Source organism: Hoplias malabaricus, chromosome 7 (assembly GCF_029633855.1).
Source record: "Hoplias malabaricus isolate fHopMal1 chromosome 7, fHopMal1.hap1, whole genome shotgun sequence".
NCBI lineage: Eukaryota > Metazoa > Chordata > Actinopteri > Characiformes > Erythrinidae > Hoplias > Hoplias malabaricus.
Window position 1 is genome coordinate 1,960,833 of NC_089806.1, and position 15,692 is coordinate 1,976,524.

At 41.0% G+C, this 15,692-nt stretch overlaps 1 protein-coding gene across 1 annotated transcript in view; it reads right to left on the bottom strand.

Annotated features, from left to right (window-relative positions):
• Positions 1 to 10,721: 10,721 nt before the first annotated feature.
• LOC136701588 (NACHT, LRR and PYD domains-containing protein 3-like) overlaps positions 10,722 to 15,692 on the bottom strand; it is a 28,225-nt gene continuing 23,254 nt past the window's right edge. The window contains exons 11-12 of the mRNA XM_066676200.1: positions 15,585 to 15,631; positions 10,722 to 14,559 (exon numbers count right to left, since the gene is read on the bottom strand). Coding sequence (XP_066532297.1) covers positions 14,018 to 14,559; positions 15,585 to 15,631 — 589 coding nt within the window. The 3' untranslated portion in view covers positions 10,722 to 14,017. The remainder of the gene's footprint in view (positions 14,560 to 15,584; positions 15,632 to 15,692) is intronic.

Here is a 15,692-nt window from a genome sequence, read left to right on the forward strand (position 1 = left end):
GGTAGCACCAGCACTCCTCTCCAATGCCATGCCACACTACTCGATTAATTTGATATTTGTTATCTTTATTGTTGTAGTTTTTAGGCATTTTTTTATATATGAAATATCTAACAATAAGTGCAACTTTACATTTTTGATCACACAAGGGACATTCAGCCTTCCTCTGGCATGTGTAACTAGGAAACCACATGTCAAATCCCTGGAACCTCAGTCACGGAGTACCACAAAGTCTCACCCCTATTCTTCACTCTCTACACAAATCACTGTGTTTCAAAGCCACCTGTGAAAATCCTGTAGTTAGCCAACGACAATTCTGTAGTGTTTTTTTTTTTAGCCAATGGTGATGAGTCTGCCTACAGGAAGGAAGTCGAGCAGCTGGACTACTTGTGTAGAAGAAACCACCTGCTGCTAAATACTCAGAAAACAAAGGAGTTGGTAATGGACTTCCAACAAACCCCCATCTGTACCCTCCTTATCTTCAATGGATCCGTGTTGTCCTATGTGGAGTCACTCAAGTTTCTGGGCACAACCATATCCACCACAGATAGCTGTAGAAATTCACCCTGCCCAGACTTGTATGATATAGTTTTACACACTATGTAAGGATTGAAAGGTTGTTGGTATGACTCCCACGATCAGCAGGAAAACTGGGGACAATGGATGTGAAGGAACGACACAGTCCTCTTCCGGATGGCTGCCCGCCACTCTGGGTGTGTGATCACAGCCCCTAGTGCACTAGTGTATGGGTTTATGTGTGTGTGTGTGTGTTCACTGCCACAGATGGGTTAAATGCAGAAGAAACATTTCATTGTGCATTGACAAATATTTGCACATTTACACTGATCATCAAGTCCATCCTCACATCATCAATAACCATCTATTGAATAATTAGGACAGCAGAGAGGATAATAGGTTGTAGTAGGATATCTACAACAGCAGAGTGCTGAAAGTCATTTCTAGGAAATTGGGAGGTGAGACTGCTATGGCTATCCAGGTGGTTGCCAAGAGTACTACCAGGTGGATGATATGATTGCTCCAGTAGTTGCTAGGGTGTTGCTGAGTGCTAGGTTGTTAGTTTTGGCACCTTTGTGTGTCTCTTTCACACATGAACACCGGATACTTTCTAGAGTATCGGGTCTGAAGATATCCCGGAGTGGTCATTCACACATGAAACACATGCTTTAGGCATAGAGCAGCAACTGTGATCTCAGACTTCACATGGAGTCTTTACCAAGGCAGCTGTGGCCTGCTGGTTAGGGAACTGGGCTTGTATCTAGAAGTTTGCCGGTTTGATCCCCAATTGATCCCCAATTGATCCCCAGAACCCTTGAGCAAGGCACACCTAACCCCCAGCTAGGGCTGCCCACTGCTCAGGACATGTGTGCTCACTGCCCCCTAGTGTTAACTAGTGTGTGTAAATGTGTGTTTCACTGCACAGATTGGGTTAAATACAGAGAAAATAAAGTGGTTCTAATTATAGGAGGATAATATCTGGGTAAGGTCCAGGATGAATGTTACAGGTGGTCACGTTCACACATACAGCTCCTCCGGTTAAAATCCAGAACAATTCTGTATTACTGGGCATGTGTGAAAGGGGCATATGATTTCTGATTGTTGACTAGTGAATGAATGTTCAAAATGCGTGGGTTCGATTCCCACTCCGAGTGACTGTCGGTGAGGAGTTGGTGTGTTCTACCCATGTCTGCGTGGGTTTCCTCCGGGTGCTCCGGTTTCCTCCCACAGTCCAGAAACACACGTTGGTAGGTGGATTGGTGACTCAAAAAGTGACCGTAGGTGTGAGTGAATGTGTGAGTGTGTGTGTTGCCCTGTGAAGGACTGGCGTCCCCTCCAGGGTGTATTCCCGCCTTGCGCCCAATGATTCCAGGTAGGCTCTGGACCCACCGTGACCCTGAATTGGATAAGCGGTTACAGATAATGGATGGATGGATGGATGTTCAAAATGCGTGGCAGTCTTTACAATGGACCTTTGGAGTAAAGGGAAAAAACTTTAGAAAAATTGTTGCTATGTGTAAACTGTATGCTGAATCAAAAAAAAAAAAGTAAAAATTATATCCAATCAGACCCAGTGTCTATACAGAAATATGTCCATAGCTCCACAACTGAGGGTTATTTAGGGAACATATATTTGGATGGAAAATAAGCAAAAAATTGTTAACAATAGTGGTGCACATTGCATGACAATAAACAGTGTTATATAGCTTCATACACCTATTCATTGAGCATTTTGTTACATCATAAGATGCTCAATGACAGGAAACATTTAGTTGTGGGTTTAATCGTTAAATTCTCTGATTTAAAGAAACTCACTTTGGTTAGAAGTTACTCTTCCAGAGATCCACCACAGATGTTTTACTGTTCACACACAGCTGGACCGCTCCCTGTTCAAAATAAAACATTGACTCAAATTTATTAATAAAATAATAATACGTATTTTATAAATTTCAATTTCAGACTAATTCAACACTTGGGGAGAATCTGATACATTGTTGTACATCTGTAGAATCATAACCATTACAACCTTTACTGAGAGTTACCAATGTTCTTTAGTCAGTGTTACACATTCATTACTGATCAATAATATCAGCCTAATGTCTTTACTCAAATATACTACAATTTTAACTCACCTCAGAGAGAGAGAGAGAGAGAGAGAGCAAAAATATATACACAACACTTTTGTTTTTGCTCCCATTTTTCCTGAGCTGACCTCAGAGGTCTTAGACCTTTTGTATGTACACATCCATTAACCTCACAAGATAATCCATCCAACTCACAGGTGTGGCATATCAAGATGCTGATTAGACAGCATGATTATTACAAGTGTGACTTACGCTGGCCACAATAAAAGGCCACCCTAAAATGTGCAGTTTTATCACACAGCACGATGCCACAGATGTCTCAACTTTTGAGGGAGAGCGCAGTTGGCTGCTGACTGCAGCAATGTCCACCAGAGCTGTTGCCCATGAATTGAATGTTCAATACTATACCATAAGCAATCTCCAACAGCGTTTCAGAGAATTTGTTATTATGTCCAACTGGCATCACAACCACAGACCACATGTAACCTCACCAGCCCAGGACCTCCACATCCAGCATCTTCACCTCCAAGATCATCTGAGACCAGCAACCCAGACAGCTGCTGCAACAATCAGTTTGAATAACCAAAGAAGTTCTGCACAAATTGTCAGAAACTAACACAGATTTAGACAAATTTGTGAACAATATTTGAGAGAAAAAGTCTTTGAGATCTTTGAGGTTCAATACACACACACACACACACACATAATAATAATTATAATTCTATATAATATATATAATAATATATATATATATATATATATATATATATATATATATATATATATATATATATATATATAATATAGAACATAAGCAGAAATAAAAATTTAATAAATATAAGGAAGTGAATAATGAAACAATAAGTTTGACAATAAAACATGGAGATAAAAGGAAGTGTTTAAAGCAATAGGCACACAAAACTATAGAGACTTAAAACACAAATAGATAAGAACATGTAAGTAGCACGAGGTAAAAGTAGGGAATTGAGATAAAGGCAAGATTAGCAATTATTTGCATCCCTGAAAGGGTGAGTTTTGAGAATATATGTAAAAGAGTTCAGACTCTCTCTGTCAATCATCTCAGTCTTGTGATGGGTCTTTGGTACCACAAATAAGCTGCATAGGGAGCATGATGGGCATTATGGGGTTAAAAGATCAGAAGTTGTATAAAGCTTTATAAGATAAGATATGACAATCCTTTATTAGTCCCACAATGGGGAAGTTTAAAGTGTTACACCAGCAAAGGGACAGCAAAGTAATAAAAAAGTATTTATCAGTATCAAAGAAAAATATGAAGTATCAAAGAAAAAAAGTAAGAAATATAAAAAAACTCTGAAGAATATTTACAACTAATGAACATGACTATTGTACATGGAATATTGCACATTGGTAGACAGACTGAAATATTGCACATTCATTCATTCATTATCTGTAACCACTTATCCAGTTCAGGGTCGCCGTGGGTCCAGAACCTACCTGAAATCACTGGGTGCAAGGCAGGAACACACCCTGGAGGGGGCGCCAGTCCTTCACTGGGCAACACAGACACACTCACACCTACGGACACTTTTGAGTCGCCAATCCACCTACCTAACAACATGTGTTTTTGGAGCATGGGAGGAAACCAGAGTACCCGGAGGAAACCCACACGGACACGGGAAGAACACACCTCCTCACAGTCACCCGGAGCGGGACTTGAACCCACAACCTCTAGGTCCCTGGAGCTGTGTGACACTACCTGCTGCACCACTGTGCCGCCCCAAGATTGCACATTATGTTGTATAAAATACCACGGTATTGTATTAAGTACTGCACATCCTATATCATCCAAATTAATGTATGTTTCTTAATGTAAGTAAAGTGTTAGTGTAGATGTGAGTGGCTTACTAGAAGTAGGGATTGGTTGTAAAGTGGCTTACTAGAAGTAGTGATTGGTTGTAAAGTGGCTTACTAGAAGTAGTGATTGGTTGTAAAGACTAACAGAAGCAGGAAGGAAGAACCTGTGATAATGTTCCTTCACACACTTGGGGTGAAGCAGCCAGTCACTAAAGGAACTGCCCAGTGCTGTCGGAGTCTCATGCGTGGGGTGAGAGTCATTTTCCAGCATGGATGTTAACATGGTTAACATCCTCTTTTCTCCCGTCCACATGGACTGGGTCTAAGGGGCTTCCCAGGACAGAGTAGGCCTTCCAAATGAGTTTGTCCAGTCTTCTCCTGGTTGTGGTAGAGATACTGCTGCCCCAGCCTACTGCATTAAAAAAGGTCCTCAGGAGTGGTCTCTGCACTCCGAATGACCTCAGCCCCCTAAGCAGGTACAGCCTGCTCTGTCCTTTTCTGTAAAGTTTAGGAGTATCTGTCCATTCCAGTTTATTGTTTAGGTGAACACCCAGGTACTTATAAGAGATCACCCTCTCAGCATCTGCTCCTTGGATGTTCAGTGGTGAAGGGGAGTTTGTACGTCTGAGGAAATCCACCACCAGTACCATATTTGTGATCAGCAACACTTTAAAATTGACTCCATGTGACACAGGTAACCAGTGTAGGTTTTAAAGTATGGGTGATATGTGTTGATGCAAGCAGGTAAGTAGCCAGGTAGCTGCATGTTTAATAAGCTGTAGTTTGTTTACATAGTGAGAGAAGTCAGACCAGTAAGGACAGCATTGCTGTAGTCAAGATGTGAAGTGATGAATGTATGTATATGGTGCTCTGTGTCAGTATAGTAAAGTATGAATGGCTATGATTCTGAGATGAAAGAATGAAGATATCCTGATTTTATTAACATTTAAAGTAAATGACAGCCTTTCATTCAAGACAACACAATAGATTTTGTCCATGTTCAGATGGAGTAACATTCAAACTATCAATAGACACTGTCATGTGATGAGCAGACCCAATAGTTGACTTGGGTCCAATTAAACTTTCTTCAGTTTTGTCAGGATAACTTGAATAAATAACTCCATACGAGAAATTTTTCAAAAAGACAATAAAGTAGCCACAAAAAGTACCATTGTGTTGTAACAAGCCCAAAGAAGGGACAGAAGACACAGCCATTACAGCTCTTGAGTACTCTTCGTTGCATGATAATAAGGGCATAGGAAGCAAGGGCATAAGGAACAGAGTGCAGACGTATGGGGTACCACACACAGACACGCAACACCCAAACACCCCAACACACAGAAATATCTGAAATCCTCAGGTCATTAAGTTAAAGTGCAGTATTTACCTCTGTGTGTTTTCTCTGGTTCTGAACTCCCCCCGCACACACACACACACACACATACATTCCACTGCTGCACATTTACTTTTTTTTTTTAATCTGGTTTCGACTGGATTACACTTGCAGGGCAGGAAGAACTGCAGGGGTGTTTATAGTTAAAGGGGGTGGAGTCATGTGTTACCAGACCAATCAGAGCTCTCTCCTGACCTACCTGTCTGAACCAGATTGGAGCAGAACCTCAGTGTGTTTTCAGGGAACAATGAAACACAGTGAAATCAGGACCGTTTCTGTCATTATTTCTCAGCTCTTCTACCGTATTAACCCTTTAAGAACTAAATCTAGAACTGGAATCTGGAAGTGTCCTGTTATTTCTAAATGTGCTTTTTTTAAATGTTCATTTATTCATTCATTCATTATCTGTAACCGCTTATCCAGTTCAGGGTCACGTTGGGTCCTGATCCTACCTGGAATTGGGAGGAACCAAGGCTCTCAATCTACCTTCACATTATTTATAAAAGGAAACTGTGCCATCCCATAATCTGCTGTTATGATTATGTGTACTGATATAATCATAGTTGTAATAATAGAAATTGAAAGCAGTGATGATGGTTGCAATAATAATAATAATAATAATAGTAGTAGTAGTAGTAGTTATAGTAGTTAGGAGTCCATGAAAACTTCAATGTAGGGTGGGCAGCTAGTCCAAGGCAGTGGCAGTAGCTGTAGCGTGGGAAGCTGGTCTGAAATGTGTATCAGGAGGACAGTCAGTCAGTCATCCATCAGTGTCTGGCCGAACAGGTGAACAGTCGTTTACTCCGAAAAAGGTAGGGAGATGGAATTAGTTTTATTCTGTTTGGGTGCATGTTTAGTTGCTTGAGTTATAACTCTAGGTAAATTTGATGTGTGAGAGAGAGAGAGTTTCTGCAGTGATCAGGTCTGCATCCCTTTACAGCACAACTACAACTATTCCGAAGTTTGCAGCTGAAATTCAATAAATAAAGGGTGAGTGCTGTCTCCCAAAATGGAGTCAGTTAGCCTCTAGATTCAGACAGTTTTTGTTCTTTAAAGTCAGATTTCCACACTACGCCACCAGAGGAGTAGAAAATAAAACCCACTGAATAAAAGCCAGGTAAACTACAGTCATCATGGCTTTGTCAGTGAGGAATTAATTCTGTCGCCTCAAATAACACAATAACTGGAGGCACTTTTTACACACTTCTTACAAATATAAGAACAGTACAATTTTTCAATCATTATTTTGAATTTAACCCATCAACACCATCTAGTGGACGTTACTTACTATTAAAAACACACTCCTGATATGTCCTTCTATACAATGCTCCCAGACCTGTTTTTATTCTAAACATATTTTAAAGTGACTTCCACTCATTTCCAGAACTCTGATTGAGATATAAACGACCTGATAGAGGGGTTTTGTTTCTAGATAAAACAAAACAACACAGTGTTGGAGAATGGGACCTGACGTCCTCCTTTACATTCTCTAGATGTTGAGCTGTTTAACAATATAAACATTTTACATGATAATGATATAGTGTACATATTAATACTTCAGTATATATTATTAAAATATATGGATGATATTTACTGGCCCAATGTGAGGCAATCTATCTAAAATATTGTTTACTAGTTTACAAAAATGAAAAATAATATCACTTGCCCATGTTTTAGTTTAGTATCTTATGTAAATTCCATCTATTACAGTCACAATCCAGTGGTGGTACATAATGTCTGCACAGTGTAGATCAGGAGGTTCCATGTTTTTCTTCCGGTATGCGAGAAATTATAGAAGCCTGTTTTCACCACAGAAAATAATAATTAAAAAGGCACCCATTTTAGTTTCAGTAATATATTTCAAGATACTATCTCTATTTTCAGATACTATCTTAAAATGTATTAGTTTCTCAAAATAGTGAGAAAGTATCTGGAAATATTGACATAACAACATACATATTACTGAAACAAAAATTGGTGCCTTTTTTAAAATGCTTTTTATTTGGTGAAAACAGGCATCTTTTAGAAATATGGCTGTCACATGCCACAGACTTTCTTTTTATATTTATTTTGATTTCTTATTCATTAGAAAAAAACAATATGTATTCTTGATTAGAATCAGTTACAATTTATTTTAGTGATTCTCTTTAACCCCCTCTCTCTCTCAGACAATGTGGTGTACACTAAGGTTGTGCTCCTGAATAGTTTTCCTAACAGGAGCAGTGACGTTGTGCTGCTCTCAGGACAGGTGTTGTTCTGCTTGTGAAGATTTGAAGCACATCACAAAGGTGACCGTCACTGATCCTGGATCTCAGACACCGCTCAGTCTCATCATCAGAGGAAATGCCCTCTCACACAGAAATGTGGAGCCCAGCAAACAGAACACTGAAGAACAGCGGCATTACCAGAGACAGGATGGAGAACACTGCAGATCAGTGGCAGTAACAGTGACAGGACGGAGGACAATGGAGAACAGCAGCAGTGCCAGAGACAGGACAGAGAACACTGGAGAACAGCGGCAGTAACAGAGACAGGACAGAGAAAACTAGGTAACAGTGGCAGTAACAGAGACAGGATGGAGAACACTGCAGAACAGCGGCAGTAACAGAGACAGGACGGAGAACACTGCAGAACAGCGGCAGTAACAGAGACAGGACGGAGAACACTAGGGAACAGCAGCAGTAACAGAGACAGGATGGAGAACACTAGGGAACAGCGGCAGTAACAGAGACAGGACGGAGAACACTGGAGAACAGCGGCAGTAACCGAGACAGGACGGAGAACACTGCGGAACAGTGGCAGTAACTGAGACAGGACGGAGAACACTGTAGAACAGAGGCAATAACAGAGACAGGATGGAGAACACTGCAGAACAGCAGCAGTAACAGAGACAGGATGGAGAACACTGGGGAACAACAGCAGTAACAGAGACAGGACGGAGAACACTGGAGAACAGCAGCAGCTGTTCAGCTGGGGTCCGATGATCCCTGAGTATCACACTGGAAGAGGAAAGACTTGGGGGCCTAGGAGTGGACTCCTGGGCCTAGGTTTACCTCTCTCAGGAATCAGTGTTTAACATAAAGGTAAAATATATAATCCCAGCATCACTGTCACCATCCAGCACCCAACCCAACACTGACACACACTTGCTCCCCACGGGCATCTTTCAAACATTCAGAGTGACATTTTAGTGTGTCATTGCTGAATCAGAAAAAGGGCTCTTCATGGGATAAAAATAATAGAGTAATAATAAATAACACAGTGCATTTACAGTACAAGTATCACAGAATCGATATAACATGGAGTTGTACTCTATGTGCAGAGCAATTGTCCTTTCATTGTGCAAATTCCAGAAATGAACAGCATTCATATTGTAAGGTGCTAGTGTGTGTGTGTGTGTGTGTGTGTGTGTGTGTGTGTGTGTGTGCGTGCGTGTGTGTGTGGAGGATGACATAGACAGGGAAGCGGGGAGAAATGAGTGGGATTTTATGGAGACCAAAGCTTTTTGAAATAATCTGTTTCTCAGTCTGCTGGTCTGTGTGTGGATAACCCTGTACCACGTTCCAGGTGGCAGTACATAAATATAGGGCAAGTAAAAACTGAATTCAATAACGTGCAAATCATTTAAATATAACCAAGACAAATATTTCAAATGTTAAAACTGAGTAAATGGTTTTATGGAAAATATTTGGAAAATATTTTTATGAAACTAAATCAGTGACATATCGTCGCTCTCCAATTATAAACATGGATCACCATTTTTGTTGATTTTTTTATTTTTTAACAGAGCAGCTGCCCTTCATGTTGTGTTAAAAATTCCAATGAATGGATCAATAGAAATGCTGCACAATTATAAAATATTTTTACATTGACTTTTACATTGAAAGTTAAGGTTTTTTCCTTATTTGGAGTTGAAAAATTCAGATGAAAATAAGGCTTCAAGTGGCAATTCACTAAAATATGTCCTGTGTGCCAGCATGTGACCTGTCCTGAGACAGAGGCCACATTTTAGGGTAGCATTTTTAAAGGTGGTTCTTGTGATCTGGTGTCTCTGTGGAGACGCAGAGTGAGAGGGAGGGGTAGCTGTTGAGTGGGGAGTCTTCTGGTCTGCAGAGTGGTCAAGATGGGGTTTGCTTCACAGAGACAGCACAGAACTCACTCTGGAGTTTGCATGTACTGGTGCACACATATATTTGAGCATGAACTTGTCAAGGGATTGTCACCCAATATACACATATGTAGCATCAGCAGATTCTCAAGAGCCTGAATTGTAATATTTATCAAAAGGATCTTGCACTTGCATTATTGTTTGGTGTTCAGGCCTTCCTCAACACCAGAAGTGCAGCTAGGATTCAAACAATTCAAACAAGTACAACTATAACTCAGAAATGTTTTCCCTACTTAATTATTACTATAAGGCAGAATACTTCAAAGCATCAGCCAAAGACTGGTATTGCCTCATACCAGTGCAGTTTCAGAGGCTGTAGAATATTGAACAAAATATAAGCTGAAGCTCTTCTGACAGTTGTGTTTTGGCTAAAGATTTTGCTAAATAAATAGAAATGTTGAATGTCTTGATTAAATTTTAACATTGACACCAAACCTGTACCATCATTTGATATTTAGCTTTATTAAGTATGTAAGGGGTTAATTTCCAGACAGAGTGCATGTCACAAAAGTCTGCAGAAACTCATATATTGAACCAAACAATTACCATAACATTTTGATAAAGTATCATTGAGCAATGCACCTTGGACACCCCCCAAAAATACAAAAATCATCTCTTATTAGAACAGTACAAATCATAAAGTATTCCTTACCTCTAGAAATCCCACTAGGTAATTAGTTATTAAAAAAACACCCCAAATGAAGGTTTTGAATGAATGTTATGAAGGTTTTATAGAATATAGATGCAGTCCCAGAGAGGCAAGAAATGTGAACAAATGACCCACAAAGAGGCAAAGATTAGCTGCAACAACTTTTATATTATTTTATTAATATAAATATCATAAAAGAAAAACACCAGCATGCAAATAAACAAACAACAATCTAACACCCACACAGTGAACCATCCTCGGCCACAATAGTGTGGTCTTTGATAAAGGGTAATTCTTAAGAGGAAAAAATGCCTAGTGCCACCAGTTATGTACTAATCCATGAAAATAAGATCCGCTTAGAAGATGTGACTTGGGATGAAATGAAGAATCTGATGACAACTCAGCAAATATCCAAACAAATTTCAGTTCTCCCAGAAACCAGCATCAGTGAAGTAATATAAAAAACCCTTCTGCATATGAGGGAAAATATTATTTCCCAACCACCATGCTTTTAGCAAATTAGTGTGTTGGGCGGCACGGTGGCGCAGCAGGTAGTGTCACAGTCACACAGCTCCAGGGACCTGGAGGTTGTGGGTTCGATTCCCATGCTGGGTGGCTGTCTGTGAGGAGTTGGTGTGTTCTTCCTGTGTCCAAAAACACGCGTTAGTAGGAATAGTGCCCCCTCCAGGGTGTATTCCCGCCTTGCGCCCAATAATTCCAGGTAGGCTCTGGACACATCATGACCCCCGCTTAGAGATAATGTTTAATAATAAGTATTAATATTTTTAACAGAAAATGTAATGTTAGCATTACAAATTCTATCATCAGTTTGTAGCAATAGCATTTGTAGCGGCTTGACCTTATTCAAACTCGTTCTGATTAATAGCGTTTTAACTAATTATAATAATTGTTATTATTATGATTGACTTAAATGACGAAAACATTAACAAGTAATTGGAGAGTGAATACTGTCATCGCTACGTGAGTTCTTCAGGATTTTCAGACTCTTAATGAACAAACTCCACACACTGTTATTTTAAATAATGGAAATATTTTATTAAGAGAAAAGAGAATATTTAATAAACATAGAACAATCATAAGAATTCTCACGGGATCAACGCAGGTCAAACCAGTTCGAATTTAGAGATAGGCTAGGCGATATGACTTGGAAAAGATATGTTGCTATGGTCTGAATAAGATTATGTTACTAAGAGATTTAATTCAAATTTCAGCTCTGGAAATGAGGAAACTTAGCTTACTTTTCTGTTGATTTCAACCACTCGATGGGTACAGAGGCGCTTTGAGGTTATGGGAGAGCGGAGTCCCGCTTGGTTCCCGCAGTTCTTCCGTGGGAGCTTTTCAGGCTGGGTCAGCATAGACTTGGTCACTCTCGAGTCAGGCCACCTCTGGCGTGCTCAGAGCGTGGTGACGCAGATGAAAGGATTTTCTCTGGCTCACTGTCCTGAGTGGGATGTTCCATCCATATGGAAGCTTTGGAACAGAAGTTTGCTTGTCCTTGAAGTCTCCAGAACTAAAAATCGAATTAATAAGCTTATACTTATTTTACGATTTTCCTCTATCTCGGCAGTGTCTCTTACTCTGGCCACGAATAAGTTTCAGCTGCTTTGATCAGTCGTAAGATTAAACTTGGATGGGCTACAAACATGAACACAAATAAACAAAGAAAAGATTACTGACAATTGCTCGACGTTACTCTGTAGTTTCTGTATCACACTGCTAACTGGTACAAGGCGTCCCTCGGTCGTTGTGTGAGGTCCTTTATAAAGTTCTGTTGGAGAGTAGTTTGTCGGCGTAAGAAGAAGTAGAGTGTCGCAAGTGAAGTGAAGAGAGGGCGACGTGAAGAGCGTAAAAGAGTGTAGCGTACAAAGCGAAGCGGAAAGTGTAGAACAGAGTGCTGAACAGAGCGAGCTTAGAGCTGGACACTCCCTTTTCAGATGTGGCGTGGTCACGCCCATTTGGGAGGTCTCCTTTCTTTGATTGGATCCTGGGTCTGAGGCTCACGTGACTTGTTTCACGTTTCAGAGAGGGAAGAGTGTCACGTATACACATCCATCCATCCATTATCTGTAACCGCTTATCCAATTTTAGGGTCGCGGGGGGTCCAGAGCCTACCTGGAATCATTGGGCGCAAGGCAGGAATACACCCTGGGACGCCAGTCCTTCACAGGGCAACACAGACACACACATTCACTCACACACTCACACCTACGGACACTTTCGAGTCGCCAATCCACCTGCAACGTGTGTTTTTGGACTGTGGGAGGAAACCGGAGCACCCGGAGGAAACCCATGCGGACACGGGGAGAACACACCAACTCCTCACAGACAGTCACCTGGAGCAGGAATCGAACCCACAACCTCCAGGCCCCTGGAGCTGTGTGACTGCGACACTACCTGCTGCGCCACCGTGCCGCCCACGTATACACAGAAAGTAAAAAAATACTTATACATACTTGTGGTATAGCACAATGAGTGTCCTGGATTATTAATATCAAATATCTATGTATATACATCTTGGGTATTTTACGATTACATCCCACTACAATATTATGCTAGAAGTTAGAAACTAATTCATTTTCCTAATCAGAGACAGAAATTTTCCTTCATGATTGAAACAGTAATACACATCAGTTCATTAGTTAGTAGACATTCACTTGGGAATAACAGAGAGTAACATTCATACATATTGCATAAACATGTTTATAAACACTCGGTGCGTGCGTTATGCATTAAGAAGGCAGCAGGGCGAAACATGATTTTGCAAACGTCCACTTGGGGGCACTGTTGGTCCATGCTATTTGTTTGGTTTGAGTCGGGTTTGCAGGAGTTCAGTGCAAGGTCAATTCTGGGGCCACCTGTTGATTTTGCATAAGATAAGGAGTCGCCATCTTGACGCCGAGGGCCATGAACTAGGTTCGTTAATTCTGGTCTCCAAAACGTTGTTTGATCTCCTTCTTAAAAGTGTCATAAACTGGTTCTGGTTTTCTCTACATTCTTGGAGGAGACGGGGGGGGCGCTCACTGGAAAGTGTCCTGCTCAGTCTTTGATGTAGACATATGTGTGCGTGACAGTGTGTGTGTGTGTGTGTGTGTGGAATGTGGGATTCTGTTCCAAAAAATCCTTATCAGAGTGGAGAGTCTTTCATTCAGAACTTTTAATTTCTTTATTCGATCCATACTCCACTACACATTATAACTATGGTGCCAAACGTGTATTAACCACATGTACAACTATTGACCCACCTATTCATAAAATGGCAACAGCACTCAATTTTACATAAATTTTAAAAATGGAAAGGAAAGAAAACTTAAGCTTTAGCATCTTTAATCCTAAAGCTGAGGTTGTGTATGAGTCTATTCTGTCTCACACAGTCGCACTGAGGAGTCAGAACCAACCACAAACCCAGCGTAGAGGGGCTCAGTGAATATGTAGGTGATTGTGTGTAGGTGTGTGAGTGTGTGTGTGTGAGGTGAGATGGTGTAGAAGGATAGAGTGCCAGACCCCCAGTCCAGATACACTCCGACTCTGTTAGAGTGGGAGGGGGGGTGTATCTCAGTTCTCTGATTATTGTGTCTGACCCAGTATCTATTCCCAAAACAGCTCAGACTCCAGGAGAATGTATTCAGTCCAAACACACACTCAACACTGCTTCCTTTCCTCCTGATTCCTCTGTACGATACTGATATATCAACCCCCTTCTCCCCGCTCCATTCCACCTCCCAGTAACAGCGTTCAGTTAAACTCTCCACACTTAGAACCTGCATCCGCTGATCAAATCTCTCTGGATGATCTGGATACAGCTGAGTCTCCTTCACCCGCTTCACCTTCCTGTTTCCCTCAGAGAGAGAGAGGAGACAGTGTGCTGTGTTTGGATCCAGAGTGAGATTACAGTACCCTGTTAACACAAAAACAGAGAAGCTTAATAGTGTGAAACAGTAAATAGTGAATTGTGTATCTTTGTGAATTTGAGTGTGTACATATGTGTGCTTGCTTGAGTATGTGTATATTTATAATTTGTGGGCCTGTCTGTGGATGATACAGTGTGGTGTGTCAATACAGGGTGGTGTCTGTGGATGATATGGGGTGATGTGTCAATGCTGGGTGGTGTCTATGAATGATATGGGGTGGTGTGTTGATGCGGAGGTTGTGTTTGTGTATGATATGGGGTGGTGTGTTGATGTGTAGGTTGTGTCTTTCTATGACATGGGGTGGTGCGTCGAAGGGGGAGTCATGTCTGTGGATAATATGGGGTGGTGAGTTGATGAGGGTTGTGTCTATGGATGATTATAGGGTGGTGAGTTGATGGGGGTTGTGTCTATGGATGACTATGCGGTGGTGAGTTGAATGGGGGATTGCATCTGTTGATGACACAGGGTGGTGTGTCAGTGGGGGGGTTGTGCTTGTGGATGATACAGAGTGGTGTCGATGGGGGCTCATGTCTTTGTATGATACCAGGTGGTGTGTTTATGTGGGGGTTGTGTTTGTGCATGGTATGGGGTGGTGTGTCGATGGAGGAGTTGTGTTTGTGGATGATACGGGGTGGTGTGTTGATGGAAGAGCCATGTCTGTGGATGATACAGAGATGTGTTGATGGGAGTGGTGTCTGTGAATAATACAGTTTGATATGTTGATGGGAATCTTTTCTGTTTACGGTACTGGATATTGTATTGATGGGGGTTGTGTCTATAGATGAGACAGGGCAGGGGACTTTCCTGTTTAATTGGTGACTCCTTAAATTCACCATCTGTATCCTCTATCTCATCCATCCTTTTCAAGTCACAATTTCCTCAACTTATGCTTTATTGAAAAATGTTCTCTATTTAGGACAAACCTATCTGTAGATTACTGATGGATAAATATGAGTTAAATTCCATAAATCTTTGTGTGTGTGGGTGTATTTTTGTGTGTGTGTGTGTTTACATTTCTTTAGTCCTGGCTTCATTCTGTTGATTCCTCCGTGTTCGGTTCTAAAGTTTTAACACAAATCAATAAATCATTAAAGTCCACATCAACTTAAAATTTGGGCTC